At 47.4% G+C, this 17762-nt stretch overlaps 1 protein-coding gene across 2 annotated transcripts in view; it reads right to left on the reverse strand.

The window, feature by feature from the left end:
• BICD2 (BICD cargo adaptor 2) overlaps positions 1-5166 on the reverse strand; it is an 89829-nt gene extending 84663 nt beyond the window's left edge. The window contains exon 1 of one of the 2 annotated variants that reach the window (XM_027835765.1): positions 4885-5166. In XM_027835765.1, coding sequence (XP_027691566.1) covers positions 4885-5124 — 240 coding nt within the window. In that variant the 5' untranslated portion in view covers positions 5125-5166. The remainder of the gene's footprint in view (positions 1-4884) is intronic. The other variant, XM_027835766.1, reaches the window with a different exon arrangement.
• Positions 5167-17762: the final 12596 nt, after the last annotated feature.

A 17762-nucleotide genomic window follows, 5' to 3' on the forward strand; every position in this document is an offset into this window, starting at 1 on the left:
CTTCATAGATCCTTGGCTGGTGACCCATTCTGACTTCAGCACCAGCGCGCTGGTGACACTCACCTGCCACGTGTCTACAGACAGGTGGTGGACGAGGAGGGCAGAAACACAGAGAGCACATACAGACATGAGCCATCTCTTGACTTATTTTGTTTGCTCAAACTTGTTACCGTGTGTAACAAGTTTCTGTTGGGAGAGGTGGAAGGAGATGCAATGGGAAACTGCCATTTTTTAAAAAGAGTATTAATAAACCTTTTTTCTTTTTTAAATAAGTCAAAAAAAAGTATGGCCTTTTCTGGTGAGGGGACAACTTAGCCCCCTGCTGGGAAGAAAGGCCAGGTTAGACACCTGTCTCCTCAGTCACCTCTCTGAGGACAATGACTTTCAAATGATACCCGCGAAGGTACCAGGGACTTTATGAGTTCAGTGGAGCTCAGTGTAGGATGAGGTCTAGGGAAAGCCTGAACACCTGACCAGATGTGGGGAAGCAGCTGTGTGCAGCAAGGAGCCAGGGCAGTGACGGCCCACCATCCTCTGCCCTGGTCAGCCACATCTGAAGGAAGTTTGATGCACCTGGAGCCCATCCAGAGGCCGGTGAGTGATCCAGGAACTTTTCTAGGACAATCAGCTGAATGAATTTAGGAAGTTGGGGGAAGGGGGAGTGGGAAAGACATGTCAAGCTACCTTCAAGGGGCTGAAGGGCAGTCATACTGAAGAGGGTGGCCTTCCTCTGCAACAAAAGGTGGCAGTCAGAGGAGGGCATATTTCAGATCAATTCAATTAAATGGACAAGCATTGATCACACATCAAGTGTGTGCCAGGCTTGTGAACTACAGAGCCATAAAGGAGTCGGTCCCCACCCATTCCAATGGGAGGGGCTCACAGATATGAAGTGAGATAGGGCACTATTACTCCCATTTTACAGGCGAGGAAGCTGAGGCTCAGAGAGCCCCTCCTCAATAGGAGGGAGCACATCAGAACTGGCCCCAAAATGCACGGGCACGCCTTGCAAGGCAGTGAGTTCTCTGTCATTGGCAGCATTCAAGCAAAGGCTAGGTGATCAAAGGATCAGAAATGGAGATCTGGAAGACGCCTCTCACTTTCCAGAGGAGGAAGCTGGAGTCCAGGGAGTTAGCCAGTTGGCTCCGTTTCACACAGGGTGATGAGAAGCCATGCCCTCGGCCTCTAGAGCCCATGCTCTTTCCAGTCCCAAGGCATCTCGCTCAGATGAATGCTCCTCGGCCAGCAATGTTCTAATAAAAGGCAGGACAGGACGGGGTGGTGGGAAGAGATGCCCTCAAAGGCCCCTCCCACCATCTCACTCTAGTATACGAAGACTAAAAATAGAGAGGGAATAAACACACTGGGCAGAGCCCGCATTGAGAAAATGGCCAACTGTATCAGATTGTACACCGTGGGGGGGCGGGACAAGTGGGAGGGGAAGAAAATTTAAAACTCAAAATCTTATGGAAGCGAATGTTGAATAGTAAAAATAAATTAATTATCATAAAAAATAAAGAAAGAAAGAAAATGGCCAGTTATTGTGCTGAGGGCTTGCTCAGCACTGTCTAGGCACTAGGAGGTGAGGGAATGAGAGGACAAAGGAGAAGTCTGGTTCCTCCAGTGTTTGAGATGACCTGAGCGCACACCCAAGCCACAGCAAACCCAAGGCAGCATAAAAGCCAGGGCTAAGTTGGGTGACCCAGGTCATAAATTCTGTGAGTTTGGAGAGGGGCAGGTGAAGGCCGAGTGGTCCTGGCTGGGCCCGGAAGCCCAGAGGAGGAAGGGGAAAGGACAGGGAGCTGGTGTCAGCTCAGGGAATCATCCTAGGGAGGACTGACCGCACAAAGGGCCAGTGAGGAGACTGCCTGTGTACCGAACAGCAGAAATCCCTCAAGGCCAAACACGGCTCAGACACGGGCTCAGCAGGGAGGAGCCAGGGCAGGGGTTCGGAGCAATAAAACAATGCCATGAAATAATAACAACAATAACAAGTATGTGTGTATCACTTTAAAGTTTGGAAAGTGCCTTATTATCTCCTTTGATCCTCATAACAACCCCGGGAAGGAGGTGCCACTATTATCCCATTTTATGGGCAGACAGAGGTTGAGTGTCTAGCTCAGGTTCACAGGGTTAGTAAGTATCCAGGGCCAGATCTGGACTTGGATGTTTCTGATTCTAGGTGGGGAGTTTGGTCCACTGTCACCTAACGACTGAGTACTGCAGGATGACTTAATTCCAAATCAAGTCTAGAACTATCAGGAGAACCCCCAGCAGGATTCCAGAAAGGCTCCAAGGTCTCCTTCCCCTGGATAGCTCCATTCATCACCTGACACCCCTTCTCCTTATCTCTGAAATCCAGATGAGATTCAGTGGCTCTGAAATGCAAGCATTCCAGAGAACTGAAATGCCTTAACGAATACTTGTTGCCCGACTGAGAAATTCAGTACAAATGAGCCTCCAAGCTCTTCCCTCCCCAAGAGACTTTCTAGATCAGCTACAAAACAGTGAGATGGAAGGCAGAATCAGACAAGAAGAGAAAGTAATTGTGAATAATTTTCTTGCAATTTCTTCTTCCATCATAGTGAAAGCTCTTCAGATTTTTTGCCTTTCTTTGTATCCCCAGAGCTTAGCACAGGGCCTGACATAGTAAAGATTTAATACGTGCTGTATAATCGAAAAATATTCTTAGGGGGAGGAGGTGGGATGAAAAGGAAACAAATGCTCATCAACTGAAAAACAATTTTAAAAAACAAAGTGAATTAATAAAGTGAATGTGTTTACAAGTAAAAAAAAAAATAACCATGTCAAAAAGCCAGGCCAAGAGGTTTAGTTCTGGGTCATGTTCTTTGAAGGACCATCAGATTCTCCCCATAAGTATACTGGTGAGATAAAGGCACTGAGGAAGTAGTGGGTAGAGAGGAAGACCTAGTCCCACCTCTGATATAGCCTCTAGTTATGTAGATGGTCATGACCTATGCTGAGAGGGAGTTTTGTTTTTTTTAATCTGGGAATTCCTTATCAGTACTTTTTATGTGACTTGTCATTTCCTTGGTATGGGGAGCTCTCAGAGATGAGAACCCTTTCCAATCAAGCTGGACAGCATCAACTCTGCCATTTCTTAGTGCCTTCAGAGCCAAGATGTTAAGGCACTAACCTTAAGACAGCCATTATGGGGAAGTGGGATTGAAATCCACACCTTCCTGACTCCAAGGGCAGCAACTCCACTCACACCAAATTGATTTATTATACATGACATATTATTGTTTAAACAGCACTTTACACACATTATCTCATTTGGTCTTCAAGAGAATTTATTGTTATCATTCCCATTTTACAGAAGAAGAAACTGAGGCTCAGGAAGGCTAAAAGAGACTCATAGTAGAACACTGCTAGTGTCAGAGACAGAGACCCAGGTCTCCAGAATACTTCTCAATCACATAAGACTGTCTCTGTCAATTTGATCTCAATAGCCTTCTCTGGACCTCCACGCTGGATCAGTCACCCAGTAGTGCTGGGGTTTCCCTCCACTGACTCTCCCTCTGGGAGGGTTTCCCACAGGCCATCTGCACCCTGCACAGATTCCCCCTGCCAGGGTCCCTTTGCTGTCAGGTTCCTCTGACCCCTCCCCAAAGTAGCACATTGAAAAGGGGGAGGGCACCAAGCCAAAGCAGCCTGCTTGAATCAGTGAGGGAGAGGCTTCCCAGGAAGACAGACACCTGAGGTGGGGGTGGGGGTTCTGCCTCTCCTCTTCCCCCCAAAATGAATCTTCTCCAAGCACCAGATCTCCCAGTCACACACACACACATCTTCACTCTCCCAGGTTCCTCAAGAGGGCTTAAAGCTGTTGGGTAGGACCCAGGCATTACATTACATAACCAATTAAGTGACCAATGCCTGACTCCAGAGAGGATGCAGGACACTCCAGCGATGGCAACCCATCATTCCCATACATAAATGCTCCTAAAAACCATCCTTTGTCCACTTTCTGCAGATTTCCCTAGACACCTGGGCCAGGGCATCTATCTGGAAAGAGGGAAGTCTGGCCTAAAGTGCCCGCTAGAACCCATTTCCTGTGTTTTCAGCCTCTGTCTATGATTGGCATTCTAGATGCTGCTGCTGGGATGGATGGATCGATCTCGATCTCTCTCTCTCTCACACACACACACACACACACACACACAGAGCAGTTTTTCCCAAGCAAATTCTGATATCCCAGGAGGGGATTCAGTCACCGCCTTCCTGGGGGCCAAGACCCCAGGCCGAGAAAACGCTCCAGTGCCGGGGCACATCTATGCCAGCCAGATACCCCTCGCGGGCAGGGGCACTGAATGAAGCAACCAGCTCCCAGGTCCAGACCCACCTACGGACCATCAGCACGCAGGACACACACAAAGGCCATGACAGCTGCTGCAGAAGGCGGGGAACCTCCATTCACCCAGGGGCTCGGTCCGCTAGGTCCTGCCGAACAGAGTTGTGCCCCTTCCCCCCTCGCCAGCTGAAGGCCCTTCCCTTTTCCTCCTACTCGTTAATCTCTCCACCGGCAAGCTTGTTGAGGCTTCCCGTTAGGCGGCTTCGACACGGCCCGGGCGAGCCACGCCGGTGCGGAGGGTGCCACGGGCGGACCCATCGCACCCCGGCGATGATCTCCCAGGATCCCCATTGGCCAAGAGGTAGCCAGGATGAGGCAGCTGCAGGGTGGGGAGGGGGACAGGGCAGGGTCAACGACCCTAATTAGGCAGCCCCCGCCCAGGCTCCCCTCCCCCGGGGAAGGGGCAGGCGCCGCCGCAATGCTGCAGGAACCCCCCGGCGTGCAGCCTGACAGGCGGGGGGGGGGGGGGAGGGAAGGCTGGCCCGGCGGCGGGCCCGGAAGGGCTCACTCACCTCCTTGAGCTGCTCCATCTCGCTGCGGATGGTCTCGTACTCCAGCTCCAGCTCCTCGTACTGCAGCTTCAGCTGCTGCTTCTCCTCCAGCACCACCAGCCCGTACTCGGCCGCCTGGATCTTCTCGCGCGTGGTCTCGCCCAGCTCGTGGAAGAGCCGCTTGACCTCGGCCCGCAGCCACTCGGGTTGCGACTCCATCACCAGCTTGGTGTACTCCTCCTCCTCCATGGCGCCCGCCATGGTCCCGGGCCGCGGGGGCGGACGAGGGGGAACCTGGCTGCGCTGCGCTGCGCTGCGCCGGGAGACTGCCTGCCCGCCTGCCTGCCTGCCCGCCGGGCGGCCCTCAGCGGCAGCAGCGACGGCTGCCGCCCATGCCGGCCTCCCGCGACTCGCGGCGGACGGGGGTCCCGGCTAGCCTCGCCTCGGATGGGGGCTGGAGGAGCCCTCACACCATGCTGTCCCTGCCGCTGTCGCCGCCGGCCTCCTCGGGCCCTGGCCCTGGCCCTGCCCTGGCTCAGAGCGCCGGTCCTCGGGGACCTCCTTCGCCGGGAGCGCCGCCTCCGCCGCCTCCGCTGCCGCGTCTGCCCAGAGGGAGCGTCGGGCCGCCGGTCCCGCCCCAAGCGCGGCGAGGCGAGGCGAGGCGCTGCGAAGGGCTCGGCTAGGCTCCAGTCCTCTCCTGTCCCCGGCCGGCCTCGGGAACTACAAGTCCCAGGAGGCACACGCGGCCCCGCCCAGGCCCTCCCCTCCCCCCTCCCAGAGGCCCGCCCCTTTCCTTGGCCCGCCCCCCGGCCCGCCGCGCTCGATTGGTCCGCGATAACGCCGAGGACGGCGCCGGCACGCCTGACGTCACGGAGGGCTAGCCGCACCCGCACGATACATTGTATCCCTCCCCGCTTCCCACTTCCGGTCTGGAGAGCCCGGCCGGCCCGAGCCCGGTACCCGCAGCTGTTGGCCTTTTTTGAAAGGAAAGGAAGGCGGGGCGGGAGGGGACACGCCCCTGCTGCCTGGTGATTGACCGCTGACGTGCCTCCTGTGTCTGCCCTGCATCCAGTAGGGTCGGAGCTCCGGGAGTAACGGTCCGTAAACGCCCCCGGGGCAGGCTGCCGGGGGGCGGGGCAGACGGGACGCGGGGCTTCTGTCACACTCGCCAGCCTGCTGCTCGAGGCCCCCCTGGAGGGTGGGGGCGCATGCTCTCCTAGCGTAGGCGCTCGGGCCGCTCCCCGGGGTCCTGGCCAAGGACGCTAGGAGCATCCTGCGGGGAGCGCTGGGCCCGGGTTGCGACCTGTGCGACCGTCCTTTCACCTCCATGAGCCTAAGTTACCTCATCTGTAAATGGGGATGGCAGCTCCACCGTGCACGGTGTCGGTACCCATAAGACCGTTTTACAGATGAGGAAACTGAGGTTCGATTCAAACCCAGTGTAAGTAGCAGGGCCAGTATTTGAATCTGGATCTATACATACATGCATACATACCTGTGTGTATTAATGTCTGTGTCATACATGTCGTACATGTCTGTGTGTATAATATACGTATTGTAAATGAAAGCAGCAAAGCTCTTGCTGTATGCTGTGCACGTCCACTCTTACTGTCCGGTTTCCACTTCCAAAGTCAATTAGTCCCGAGCATTTGTTAAACACCTGCGGACACACACAAGTTAAGCCAACCGGCCTTGATTAAGCCTCGCTATCTGTGTGCCAGGTACTGTGCTAAGTGCTGTGGATACCAAAAAAGGCAAAAGGAAAACAAAAAATCCACCGTCCTTTCCTCCGGGAGCTCATAGTCTGATGAGAGAAACAGCAGACAACCTGTACATTCAGGACAAGTCAGGTGGCTGGGGGACAAGGGGAAGGCAGTTGGGGAAACTGGAGGAGCCTGACCTAGGGGTCACTCAACCTCCCTGGGCCTGTTTCCTCTTCTATAAAATGAGGAGGTAGAGTTACAAGTGACCACTAAGGTCCCATGTTCTAAAGCCTATGAATTCCAAAGGAGAATTTTCACCAATAAGTACTTTATCCTTTTTAGAAAAATAACCTAAATTAGCCAATAAATCTTAAGACAATTTAGTATGCCACAGAATCCCTACTACGAGTCAGAAGGGATTGGTTCAAATTCTGCCTCTGACTTGCTCTTCGCCTCAGTTTCCTGCTCTGTTAAATGATCAAATGGTACTCGATGATGGGATATGTCACTTCCAGTTTTAAATCTGTGATCCTAGTCACACATAGCAATTAGGGGGCTCAATGAATAGATCTCAGCCTGGAAGGGACCTCAGACACCACCCTTCATTTTAGAGATGAGGGCTGAGACCCAGGAGGATTTGCCCATGGCCTCAGCATGGTCGCCTAGCTCCAGAGCTGGTGTTCTTTTCGTGGACATTATGCTCAGGGCCTTGGGTCTCACCCCAGCCCAACCTCCAGCAGGGCCCTGCCTCCAAGTCCTGCCACAACCATGGCTTTTACTTCTACCAAGACTTGCCTTGGCTTCCGTTTTTATCCCATTCTTCTACCTTGTTTCTACTCAAGCCAAGTCCTTGAACAACCCTTGCCCATGTGTTTCTGTCTATCTCCTCTTTTATAGAAAGAGACAAAAGTCCATCATGGGCTCTATCTAGCACAGCTTTGTCCTGCTACCGCAGCCTCAACCATCCGCATTGCCCTTTTGCTTCCATTACTTCTTCCCTTCTGAATGCCCAGCAGGTTTACCGCTAGCACTGAAATTCTCAAGAAGCCTCTACAGGGCTCTGGAGTTCATTATGGAAAGACCCAACCAAGAATGACAACTCAATAAAATTATTAAGCCTTTGGGACTTTGATTGTGACTCCTTGGTAGGTGTGAACACCATCATAGGTGCAATCAGCAAGCCTGCAGGTGCCAAGCACTGGCCTAGGCTGAGGGGCCAAGACAAAAATGAGTGTCCCTCATCAAGGATCTCCCATAGGACCATAGATTTAAAGCTGGGATTTGGGCCTTAGGCCCCATCTAGTCTAAACTTCTTATTTGGCAGAAGAATCTAGAGATGTTGAGCAACTTTTCCGAGGTCATGTGGATGACAGAGCGAGGATTCGGGCTGAGGCCTTCTGGACTGCCTCAGGCCAAACACATCATTCTCTCCACATCACCCTTCTTCCTTCTTCATACTAGATGATGACATTTGGAAAGCTCTCACCACTCCCTTCTATGACCCAGTATAGGGCAATGCCAGGAAACCTCCAGGAGACCTGGCCTGGCAGCCTTTTCCGACAAGAAGGGATGATTTGAAGAGACATTTCATCAGTTCATTGTGTTAAGAGCTCAGTGATCCCCACAGCTCCCAGGGTCTCCTTGGGACCCTGAGACCTGTAACCCCCAGGCAATAGGGTTGCCTTTGCTAGAGTCAGATGACAATACTTGTGTCTACACTGGCATAGGACTGGAGCTGTTGACGTGAAACTCAGAAAGAGAGACAAATCTGTTTGAGGAGAAGGCTAGAGCCCTTGTAAGTGGAGCCCTCTGCCAAACCTGTGCCAAGATGCTGCTTCCCCTGCCTATACTTCCTGAAATAGATTGGCCAGGAGCCTTGTCTTTGAAACCCAAGCTTCCCCTTCTTACCCCTCCCACAGGCTCCTGTCTGTTGTGTAGTTATTGTGTGGATGTAGCAAAACCATATTACAAAAAAAAGTGGCTCCCCCACTCCCCTGACCTTGGGCTCGTGGTCTACCAACCCCGCTTTCTTTTCTACACCTTCTATTGTAGATTGGTATCAGGAGCTCTTGCTATCTTGGAAACTCAAGTCCTCCCCAAGCTCCTCTTTATCATGAACCAGTTGTGCTGATGTGACAAAATCCCGAATGACAAAACATGGCAGTTCCCCACCTGCCCTGGCTTTGGCCTCTCTTCTTGCTGCTGCCACCACCCGAGAGAGAGAGGGAGGGAAGTGGGGCATGGATTCCTCTCCCCCAACCCCTGGCCCATTCAGGCTTTCTCCCATGGTTACCTGCCTTTCCTGCCTTATCTACCTACCTACTTTAGGCTCATGCTCGTTAAATACCCAATAAAAGAGACCTTGTGAAAGAATTTTTTTGAGGGGGTAAAAGAGAAAATTAGAAAAAGAAAAAGCTTCATCTCTAGCTGGGTTGTGGAGGAATGGCAATCTGACAAGTCCAGAGAAGCCGGGAAGAGGAATCAGATGGAGGGAGGAGATGATGAGTTTGCTTTATACATCTTCAGTTAGAGGTAAGCTGGAGCCCCCAGGGGGAAAAGGATCTGGAGAGTCTAGTGGACTAGCAGCTCCGAAGTCATCAAGGGAAATGGATGCGTAGTGTTATGCAAGTACGGCTCTGAGTATTTAGGGTCTTCATTTAAAATGAGGTTGGGATGGTATTTTCTTGGGTTTTTTTTTATTTGTTTTTTTTTTTTTTAGACAATTGGGTGTCAAGTGTTTGATCTGAGGCCAGATTTGAACTCGGGTCCTCCTGACTTCAGGGCCGGTGCTCTGTCCACTGCGCCATCTAGCTGCCCCAGGGCCGGTATTTTCCTATGTTCCTTTGTCATCATTCACAGCCTGCCACTGGCTACCTCCCCTGCCCCCAACTCCATGGCCGGAGCTCAGCTGCAGAGTCAGAGGTGTGGTCATATAACATAAAGTATCATTGCTTGGATCTTCTCTTTGGGGTGCTATGTGCTGTGACCCTAAAGCAGTTCATGGTATGGCTGTGGATGGACCCCTGCACAGAGCCTCTATCACTGGGGACCACAGACCTATCACACAAGCTCCTAGTTGCCTCTAAGAGAGTGAAAAACAGAACAAATACAGAAGGGGATACAAAGGAACACTGGGCCACTGTAAGCTATTTATTCTCACTTATTAGCTGTGTGACCCTGGGCAAGTCACTTAACCCTGTTTGCCTCAGTTTTCTCTTCTGTAAAATGAGTTGGAGAAGGAAATGGCAAATCACTTCAGTATCTTTGCCAAGACAACTCCAAATGGGGCCACAAAGTGTCAGACATGAGTGAAACATGACTGAACAACAAATTCCCTCTCACACTACCCCATGAATCTCCCAAAGGTTGGGCCAGCTTAACATTCATGTTGTAGTGCTAATTACAGCACTAACTATCCAGATGTGCAGCAGTTAGGTATCACAGTGGGTAGAGCATTGGGCCCCGACTTGGGAAAACCTGACTTCTAAACCGATCTCTTTGATACGTTCTAAAAGTGTGGCCCTGGGCAAGTCACTTAGCCTCTGTTTGCCTCATTCCCTCATATGTAAATTGGCGATCATGATAACGTTTAACCTCCCAAGTTGTGAGACTCAGATGAGATAATATTTGTAAAGTGCTTAGCACACGGAAGGCACTCTAAAAATGTTAGCTATTGTTGTTAAATATGTTTTATTTTTTCTGGTCCAAATGCACTCAGAGATTTTGGTGTTCATTTCTGGTGGGTGGCCTCAGCTGTGGCCTGTTGTCCCCCTAGCCCACTGTTAATCTCATTCTGTTATTCAGAGTGATAGATCTTATCCCTGAAGTGTTGGTGTGTCTGTGGCACTGGCAGCATCCGGCTCAGTGACAGCTCCTTGGAGACAGAAGCAGCTGCCCTGGCCGTTGGCACTGACTGACACATCGTTAGGAACAATTTCAAGGCTTTCAAAATATGATGGAGCCCAAAGCTGACTCACTATTCCCAAGCTGGGGTTGGGAGGGAGGAAGAGTTTCTAGCACAGATGTGTCAGGGCCCATGACCTCTGGCTTCTGGGGTCCCAAGCTATCTGCCACAAACACACCTAGGAGAAGGGAGCAGGGCCCCAAAGATGTTGACAGGGACAGAAGAGTCACTGACGATGTGACACACTGTCATCACTGCCCAACCCAGCGATGTGTGCAGGGCCTTGAGACTGCCACGGGCTTATAGTATTGCACACAGTATGACACTCACATTGGGGACCCAGTCAACACAAGAGAACACCAATGTGGACTCACAAGGAGCTGGTCAGGTAGCTTGCCTTGCTTACTCATCTTCCTGTCCTGGTGCTAGATACACCAGCCCGGAACCTTGGGCTCGCCCTGCCTTATACTGGGCTAGGAGGCAACCCAAGCGATTGAGAGCGGTTAATAGCCTCATCAGAGTCGAGGCCACGGCTTCTGCCTTTCTGCCTCAGATTAATTACTTGGCTTTGATGATCGGTGTAGGAACATGGGTGGGACTGGGAGATCTTGGAGCCAGAGCCAATCACTTCCCAGTGCACTGAGCAGATTTCTGCAGCAGGCGCAGCTGGAAATTCAATTCAGAATAGTAAACAACTGGGCTAGAGTTTGGGGGGTGGGGAGAACCAGGCAGAACACCGTGGCTTTCTAGAGTCTCCTGGGTATTCTTAAGTATTAGGTCAGACTCCAGCCAGAGCCAACTTAGGGCTTTGTCCTCCACTACTGATCACGATGTTCTCCTCCTTCTTCTCATGCTGGGGCTTTTTATTGACGCGTTCCCATTCTGTTCCCTGTGGTATCCTCACTCAGTCCCATAGGGCTCCCAACCAATCAAGAGATTCCTCAGGTGAAAATCGTGAAAAATCGTTTTATGGCTATCTTTGTTGTGACGGCACCTAGACTTTCCTGTGTTCCTCCTCCTTCCCACTTCCAGAGATATTTTTTATAGCAAAGAATTTTTTTAAGAAAAAAATTATGGGGGCAGCTAGGTGGCAGGCGTAGTGGATAGAGCACCGGCCCTGGAGTCAGGAGGACCTGAGTTCAAATTCAGCCTCAGACACATAACAGTCATTAGCTGTGTGACTCTGGGCAAGTCACTTTACCCCAACTGCCTCAACAATAACAACAAATTCTGAAAAACCAATCAAAAAAGCAAATAATTTTTTAAAAATCTGATATTTTAAGCAATGTTTTGCACCCATTGTCCCACCATGGGGGGTGGGGAGGGGGCTTGGAGGTGTTTTCTCCTATGTCTTCTTGGGGGCCAAGCTGGTTCTTCATGACTTTGCAACATTCATGTTTCAATTTCTTTGTGGTTTTTGTTCTTTCCATAGATATTGCTGTAGTAATTGTATATATTTGATTGTATGTATTGTTTTCCTATTTCTGCTGACTTCATTTTGTATCTTTTTATATAAGTTTCTTTCTTTTAGTTTTTTTTTAATGTTCTTAAACATTTGTTTATTTTTGGTTACATTTGAGTTCCTAGTTGTCTCCCTTCCTTCCTCCCAACTCATCAGTAGGGAAGGCCAGCATTTCACACACACACACACACACACACACACACACAAAACTATATAATACATCCTTCCATATATCAGTTCTTTCTCCGGAGGTGGATAGCATTTTTCTTCATAAGTCTTTTGTAGTTAATTTGAATATTCATATTACTCAGAATAGCTTGGTCATTTACAATACTCTTTGAATGATATTGCTGTTACTGTATACAACATTCTCTTGGTTTTGCTCATTTCACGGAAGTCTTTCCACATTTTCCTAAAATCAACCACTTCATCATTTCTTAAAGCATAGTGGTATTCTGTCACAACCACCCACTGCAATTTATTCAGCCATTCCCCAGTTGATGGGCATCCCCTGAATTTCTAGTTCTTTGCTACCACAAAGAGAGTTGCTATAAATAGTTTAGAACAAATAGATTCTCTTTCTTTCCCCTCAATCATCTTGGGGGCATAGACCTAATAGTGCTATGACTGGGTCAAAGGGTATACACAGCTTTATAACTCTTTGGGCATTATTTCAGATTGTTCTCCAGAATGGTTAGATCAATTCACAGCTCCACCAACAGCGTATTAGTGTCCCAGTTTTTCCACATCCCCTCTAACATTTGTCATTTTCTTCTATCATTTTAGCTAACCTGATTGGTATGAGATGGTATCTCAGAGTTGTTTTAATTTGTGTTTCTCTAATCAATAATGATTTGAAGCATTTTTTCACATGACTATATATGGCTTTGATTTCTTCCTCCAAAAACTGCCTGTTCAAATAGTTTAACTATTTATGCAGGCCTGTTTCTTGAGGGTCAGGGAGCCCATGGGGGAAGAAGTTCTCTTGGCCCTTCTCCTTACAGCACAGTCTCTCTCCAGACACTGTCACATCACTAGGGTAGAGCTGAAAACAATGGGGCAAAGACCTTGTTTGCAAATAAGAAGTAGCCAAAGTGGACAGGCCTTTTTGAATATCTCCAAAGATAATCAGAAAGCCTTCCCTATCCTTCGTGGTTAGCCATCCTAGAATCAGTTACTGAAGGTCCTTGGAAGCTCTGGTATCTCCAAGGCACTTTCCTTACATTCTTCTCCCAGAAACAGATTCCGTATGAAACGTCTTCCATATGAAGACACTGTCCAAGGCTGCTTGGGCATTCAACAGTCCCTACCTTTAGAGATGAATTACTTATGGTTGTCATCTCTTAACACACAGAATAAACCATAGCTTTCACATTCCGCAATTTGTTTTGACTTCCACAATCAGTGGTAATTTACTTTGTTTCCAATTCTTTGCTAACACAAAAAGTGCTATTGTAATTATTTTGGTGTATGTGGAATCTATTTTCATGAATGGCTTTGGTATATATATATATATATATATATATATATATATACATTTGTGTGTGTGTGTGTGTGTATGTATACAAATATCTATCTATTTAATTCTATCTATATCTGATTAACATAGTGTCTGGCACATAGTAAGTGCTTAATAAGTATTCTATGTCTATCTATCTATTTAATTCTATCCATCTATATCTGCTTAGCATAGTGTCTGGCACATAAGTGCTTGATAAGTATTCTATACCTATCTTATCTATCCTATCTATCTGTCTGTCTGTCTATCTGCCTGACAGTAGAATCTCCGCACCATAGGGTATGAACATTTTAGCCTTAATTGGCATTATTCCAAATTGCTTTCCAGAATGTTTACACTAATTCATAGCTCCACCAACGATGCATGAGTGTGCCTACCTTTTCACACTCCCTCCCTCCAACAACGACTATTTCCATCTTTTGTCAAATTTAACAATTTGCTGAGTTTGAGGTGAAACCTCAGAATTGTGATTTGTCTTTCTCATATTACTAGCAATTTGGAGCAGTCTTTCATAATAGTTTGCAAATCTTCTTTAATGAAGTTTGTTCATAGTCTTTAGCCATATGTCTATTGAAGAGTGGCTTCCGGTCTTATCTATTTCTATTAGTTGTCAATATATCTTAGATACCAAACCCTTGTCAGAGATATTTGATATAGGTCCCCCTCCACCCCAGTAAATACTCCTAATAATAATAGCTGGCATTTATATAGCATTGTAACTTGCAAAGAACTTCATATCCATCATCTTACTTGATTCTCACAACAATCCTGGGAGGTAGGTGCAATTGTTATCCCATTTTACAAATGAGGGAACTGAGGCTCAGAGAGGTCAAGGGACTTGCCCCAGATGACCCTACTTATCGGTTTCTGAAATGGGATTTAAAACCAGATTTTCCTGACTTGAAGTCCAGCGCCCACTAGGTCCCCGTCCTTACCTTTCTTCACTCTATGAGCTAGTCTGGAGCAGGGGCAAAGTAAGACCTGTTGTCAACCTCTTGAGGCAGGATGTTTCCAGTCAGGGAGACCGAGTGTTTGAGCTATGGCGAGGAAGCAAAATCACAGAGCTGGGAGGCCCTCGGTGGCTGTAAGGTCCATCTCATATGGAAAAAGAATTTCCTATGTGACAAACTCAACAAGGGACCATCCTGTGCCTGCGTCAGCCTCCCTCCCCCATGGTGGCGGCCTTCCCCAGGATCACTGCATGTAACTGGAAGGGCCCTCATCTCAGAAGTCAGTGAGTCCAATCCGCGCCGGGAAAGTAATCTCCCCCAAAATAGGGTCAACAAGTGGCAACTCCGTCTTTGTTGGAAGCCCTGTAGTAAGGTCCCTTTGAGATGGGCCAAGCCCCTTGGGGGTCGCTCCAGCTGTTACCATCTTGTTTCCTGAAACGGAGCCTGAGTGTGCCTTTCTGCAACATCTACCATTGCTCCTGATTCTGCTGTCTGAGGCCAAAGAGGACAAGTGGAATCCCTCTTCAGCATGACAGCCCTCCAAATACTTAAACATAGTTATGATGCCCCCCAAGTCATCTCTTCTCCAAGAGAAACTTCCTCTGTTTCTGTCCTTCATCCTGGTACGGCATGAGCTCAGAGCTCTTGGCACCCTGAATGCCCTCTTCTGGTTACTCTGTAGATTACAGTGCCCATCCTAACGTGGTGCCCGGAACCAGGCACGATGATCTCAATGTGGTCTGGCCAGGGGAGGCTACAGTGGGACTCTGGTCTGCTTATTACTGAGAGCTAGGCCCTTCTTGCTTCAGTCCCAGCACACTGAAGCTTTCTTCTTTTCAAAAAAGCAACCACATTCTGTATCCCAAGGAGATCAAAAAAATAAAGGGGAAAGGACCTTTATACAAAAATATTTGCAGCAGCTCTTTTTGTGGTGACAGAGAATTGGAAATTGAGGGGATGCCCTCAATTGGGGAATGGCTGAACAAGTTGTGCTATATGAATATGATGGAATACTATTGTACTGTAAGAAATGATGAACAGGCTGACTTCAGAAAAACCTGGAAAGACTTGTATGGTCTGATGCTGAGTGAAGTGAGCAGAACCAAGAGAACGTTGTACACAATAACAGCAATACTGGACAGTGATTGACTATGAATTACTTAGCTGTTCTCAGTAATACAATGATCCAAGACAATTCCAAAGGACTCATGATGAAAAATGCTGTCCCCCTCCAGAGAAAGAACTGATGGAGTCTGAATGCAGATCAAAGCATACTATTTTTCACTGTATTTTTTTTTTTTGGTCTGTGTCTTCTCTCACAACATGACTAATATGTAAATAATAATAAAAAAAAAGAAATCACATTCTTTGGCTCCCTCCTCATGTGACTGACTCATAAAGAGCTTGCTTGCAAATCACTACAATTTCCATATTTTTTTTCAAGGAGTTGTCTCCGAATCTTGTTCTTGTGAAGTCAATCTTTGGAACCTGAGTTTAAGAATTTACATTTATCCGATTACATTCTTCTTTCAATTTTATTTTTAAATTCTAAAATTAAATACAAAAAAAATTTTCATATATACAGCAGAAGACAAAAGAGGATTCTGCGTGAAACAATGAATCTCCATTTCACAAGACTTGCTTTTTTAAAAAAGTGCATAATAAAAACCACATGTTACTTTCAAAACTCTTGCTTGTTGTTTTTCCTTCTGAATCTCTTTCTCTTCTCTCCTATGCATTTAAAAATGTTTCAATGGTCCTCTTTTTTTTGCATCACTATTGTTAATCACCCCCCCCCCAATTAATTGAGAGAGGAAAAAAGTCCTTGAGACAAATATATCAAAGAAAAGGAATCTTTACAGTATAGTCTTAGCCCCTTTCATACATCCAATACCTTCTTTTCAGAAGATGGGAATATACTTCATCACAGGTTCTTTGGAGACATTTCTGGTCATTGCTTTGATGAGAGTCCTTCAGTCTTTCAAAGGTGTTTCTCTTTACCATGGTATTGTCCTTGTATAAATTATTCTCCTGTTTCTGTTCTTTTCACTTTGTCAATTCATATGACCCAGAATTCTTTGTTCTCTCTTGTTATTTCTTATGGCACAATAATGTTCCATTACCACAATTTGTTCAACCTCTCTACACTTGCCAGAGGCAATGGAAAGCATCCCCTTGCATTCTAGTTCTTTTATTTTCTTCCTACCCTCCTTTTGTTTTTTTTTTTGGGGGGGGCTAGACAATGGGGTTAAGTGACTTGCCCAGGGTCACACAGCTAGTAAGAGTTATGTGTCTGAGGCCGGATTGGAACTCAGGTCCTCCTAAATCCAGGGCCGGTGCTCTATCCACTGCACCACCTAGCTGCCCCTCCTACCCACCTTTTAATCTTCACTCTAGGGTCAAGAAGTTAGCTATGCATGTGACTATTCCCTCTCCATATTATCTTCCCTCTTAATCCCCATCCCCATCACCACTTGCTTCCTTTTTTCACTGAACTCTGTGTATTCAACCCTACCTTTGTCCATAAGAGTGAGGCTTTTCTAATGCCCATCTCTGCCCCATTCCCCATATTTGTATATTTTCATGTACTCCAATTATAAGAAATAGTATGTTCCACCCCTTCTTTTGCCTGCCCACATGAGTGCATTCATTCTGTTATCCTCCCTTTTCTTCCTTCCCCTCCCCCTTCAGACTCTTAGAACAGAACCCATCTCTCCCCAAGACCTCTCTTTTTTTCTTATTTTACTTCCTCAATACACTTTGAAGAAATTAAAGTTCTGAAGGGACACTTTTTTATTCTCTTCCATTAAAATATTAACATTAGATCCTCATTTAGTTCTTTCCAATTGCTCAAATAAAATCACTTTTTTCACTTTCTCTGGACTCATGTTAGTATTTCAGAGTTCCTACTCAGCTCTGGCATTTTCATCAGAAATACTTGAAAGTCTCCTGTTCCACTGAAGACTCATTTCCCTCCTCTAGGATTTTATTTGGGGCAAGTTATTGTTGGTTGCGAGCCTATGTTTTTTGTCTGCTGAAAATATTCTTTCCCAAGATTTCCTCTTGTGTTTAGCAGAAGCTGTCAGGTCTTGTGTAATCATGACTAGAGCCTTGGTATTTGAATGCTTTCTTTCAGGATGCCTTCAGTATTTTTTGGGGGGGGAGGGGGAGATGAAGGAGCTCTAGATTTTGACTGCAACATTCCTGGGACTTTTTCTTTTTTTTCTTTTTTTAGTTCCATTTTTTGTTCCTTTCAAGAGGAGATCAGTGGATTCTTTCTATTTTTCTTGGCCCTTTGGTCTTAATAAATTGAGGTTATTTTCATTTATGATGTCTTGAAACATAATATTCAGACCTTAAA

This window comes from Vombatus ursinus, unplaced genomic scaffold (assembly GCF_900497805.2).
Source record: "Vombatus ursinus unplaced genomic scaffold, bare-nosed wombat genome assembly UNPS02014817.1, whole genome shotgun sequence".
Lineage (NCBI taxonomy): Eukaryota > Metazoa > Chordata > Mammalia > Diprotodontia > Vombatidae > Vombatus > Vombatus ursinus.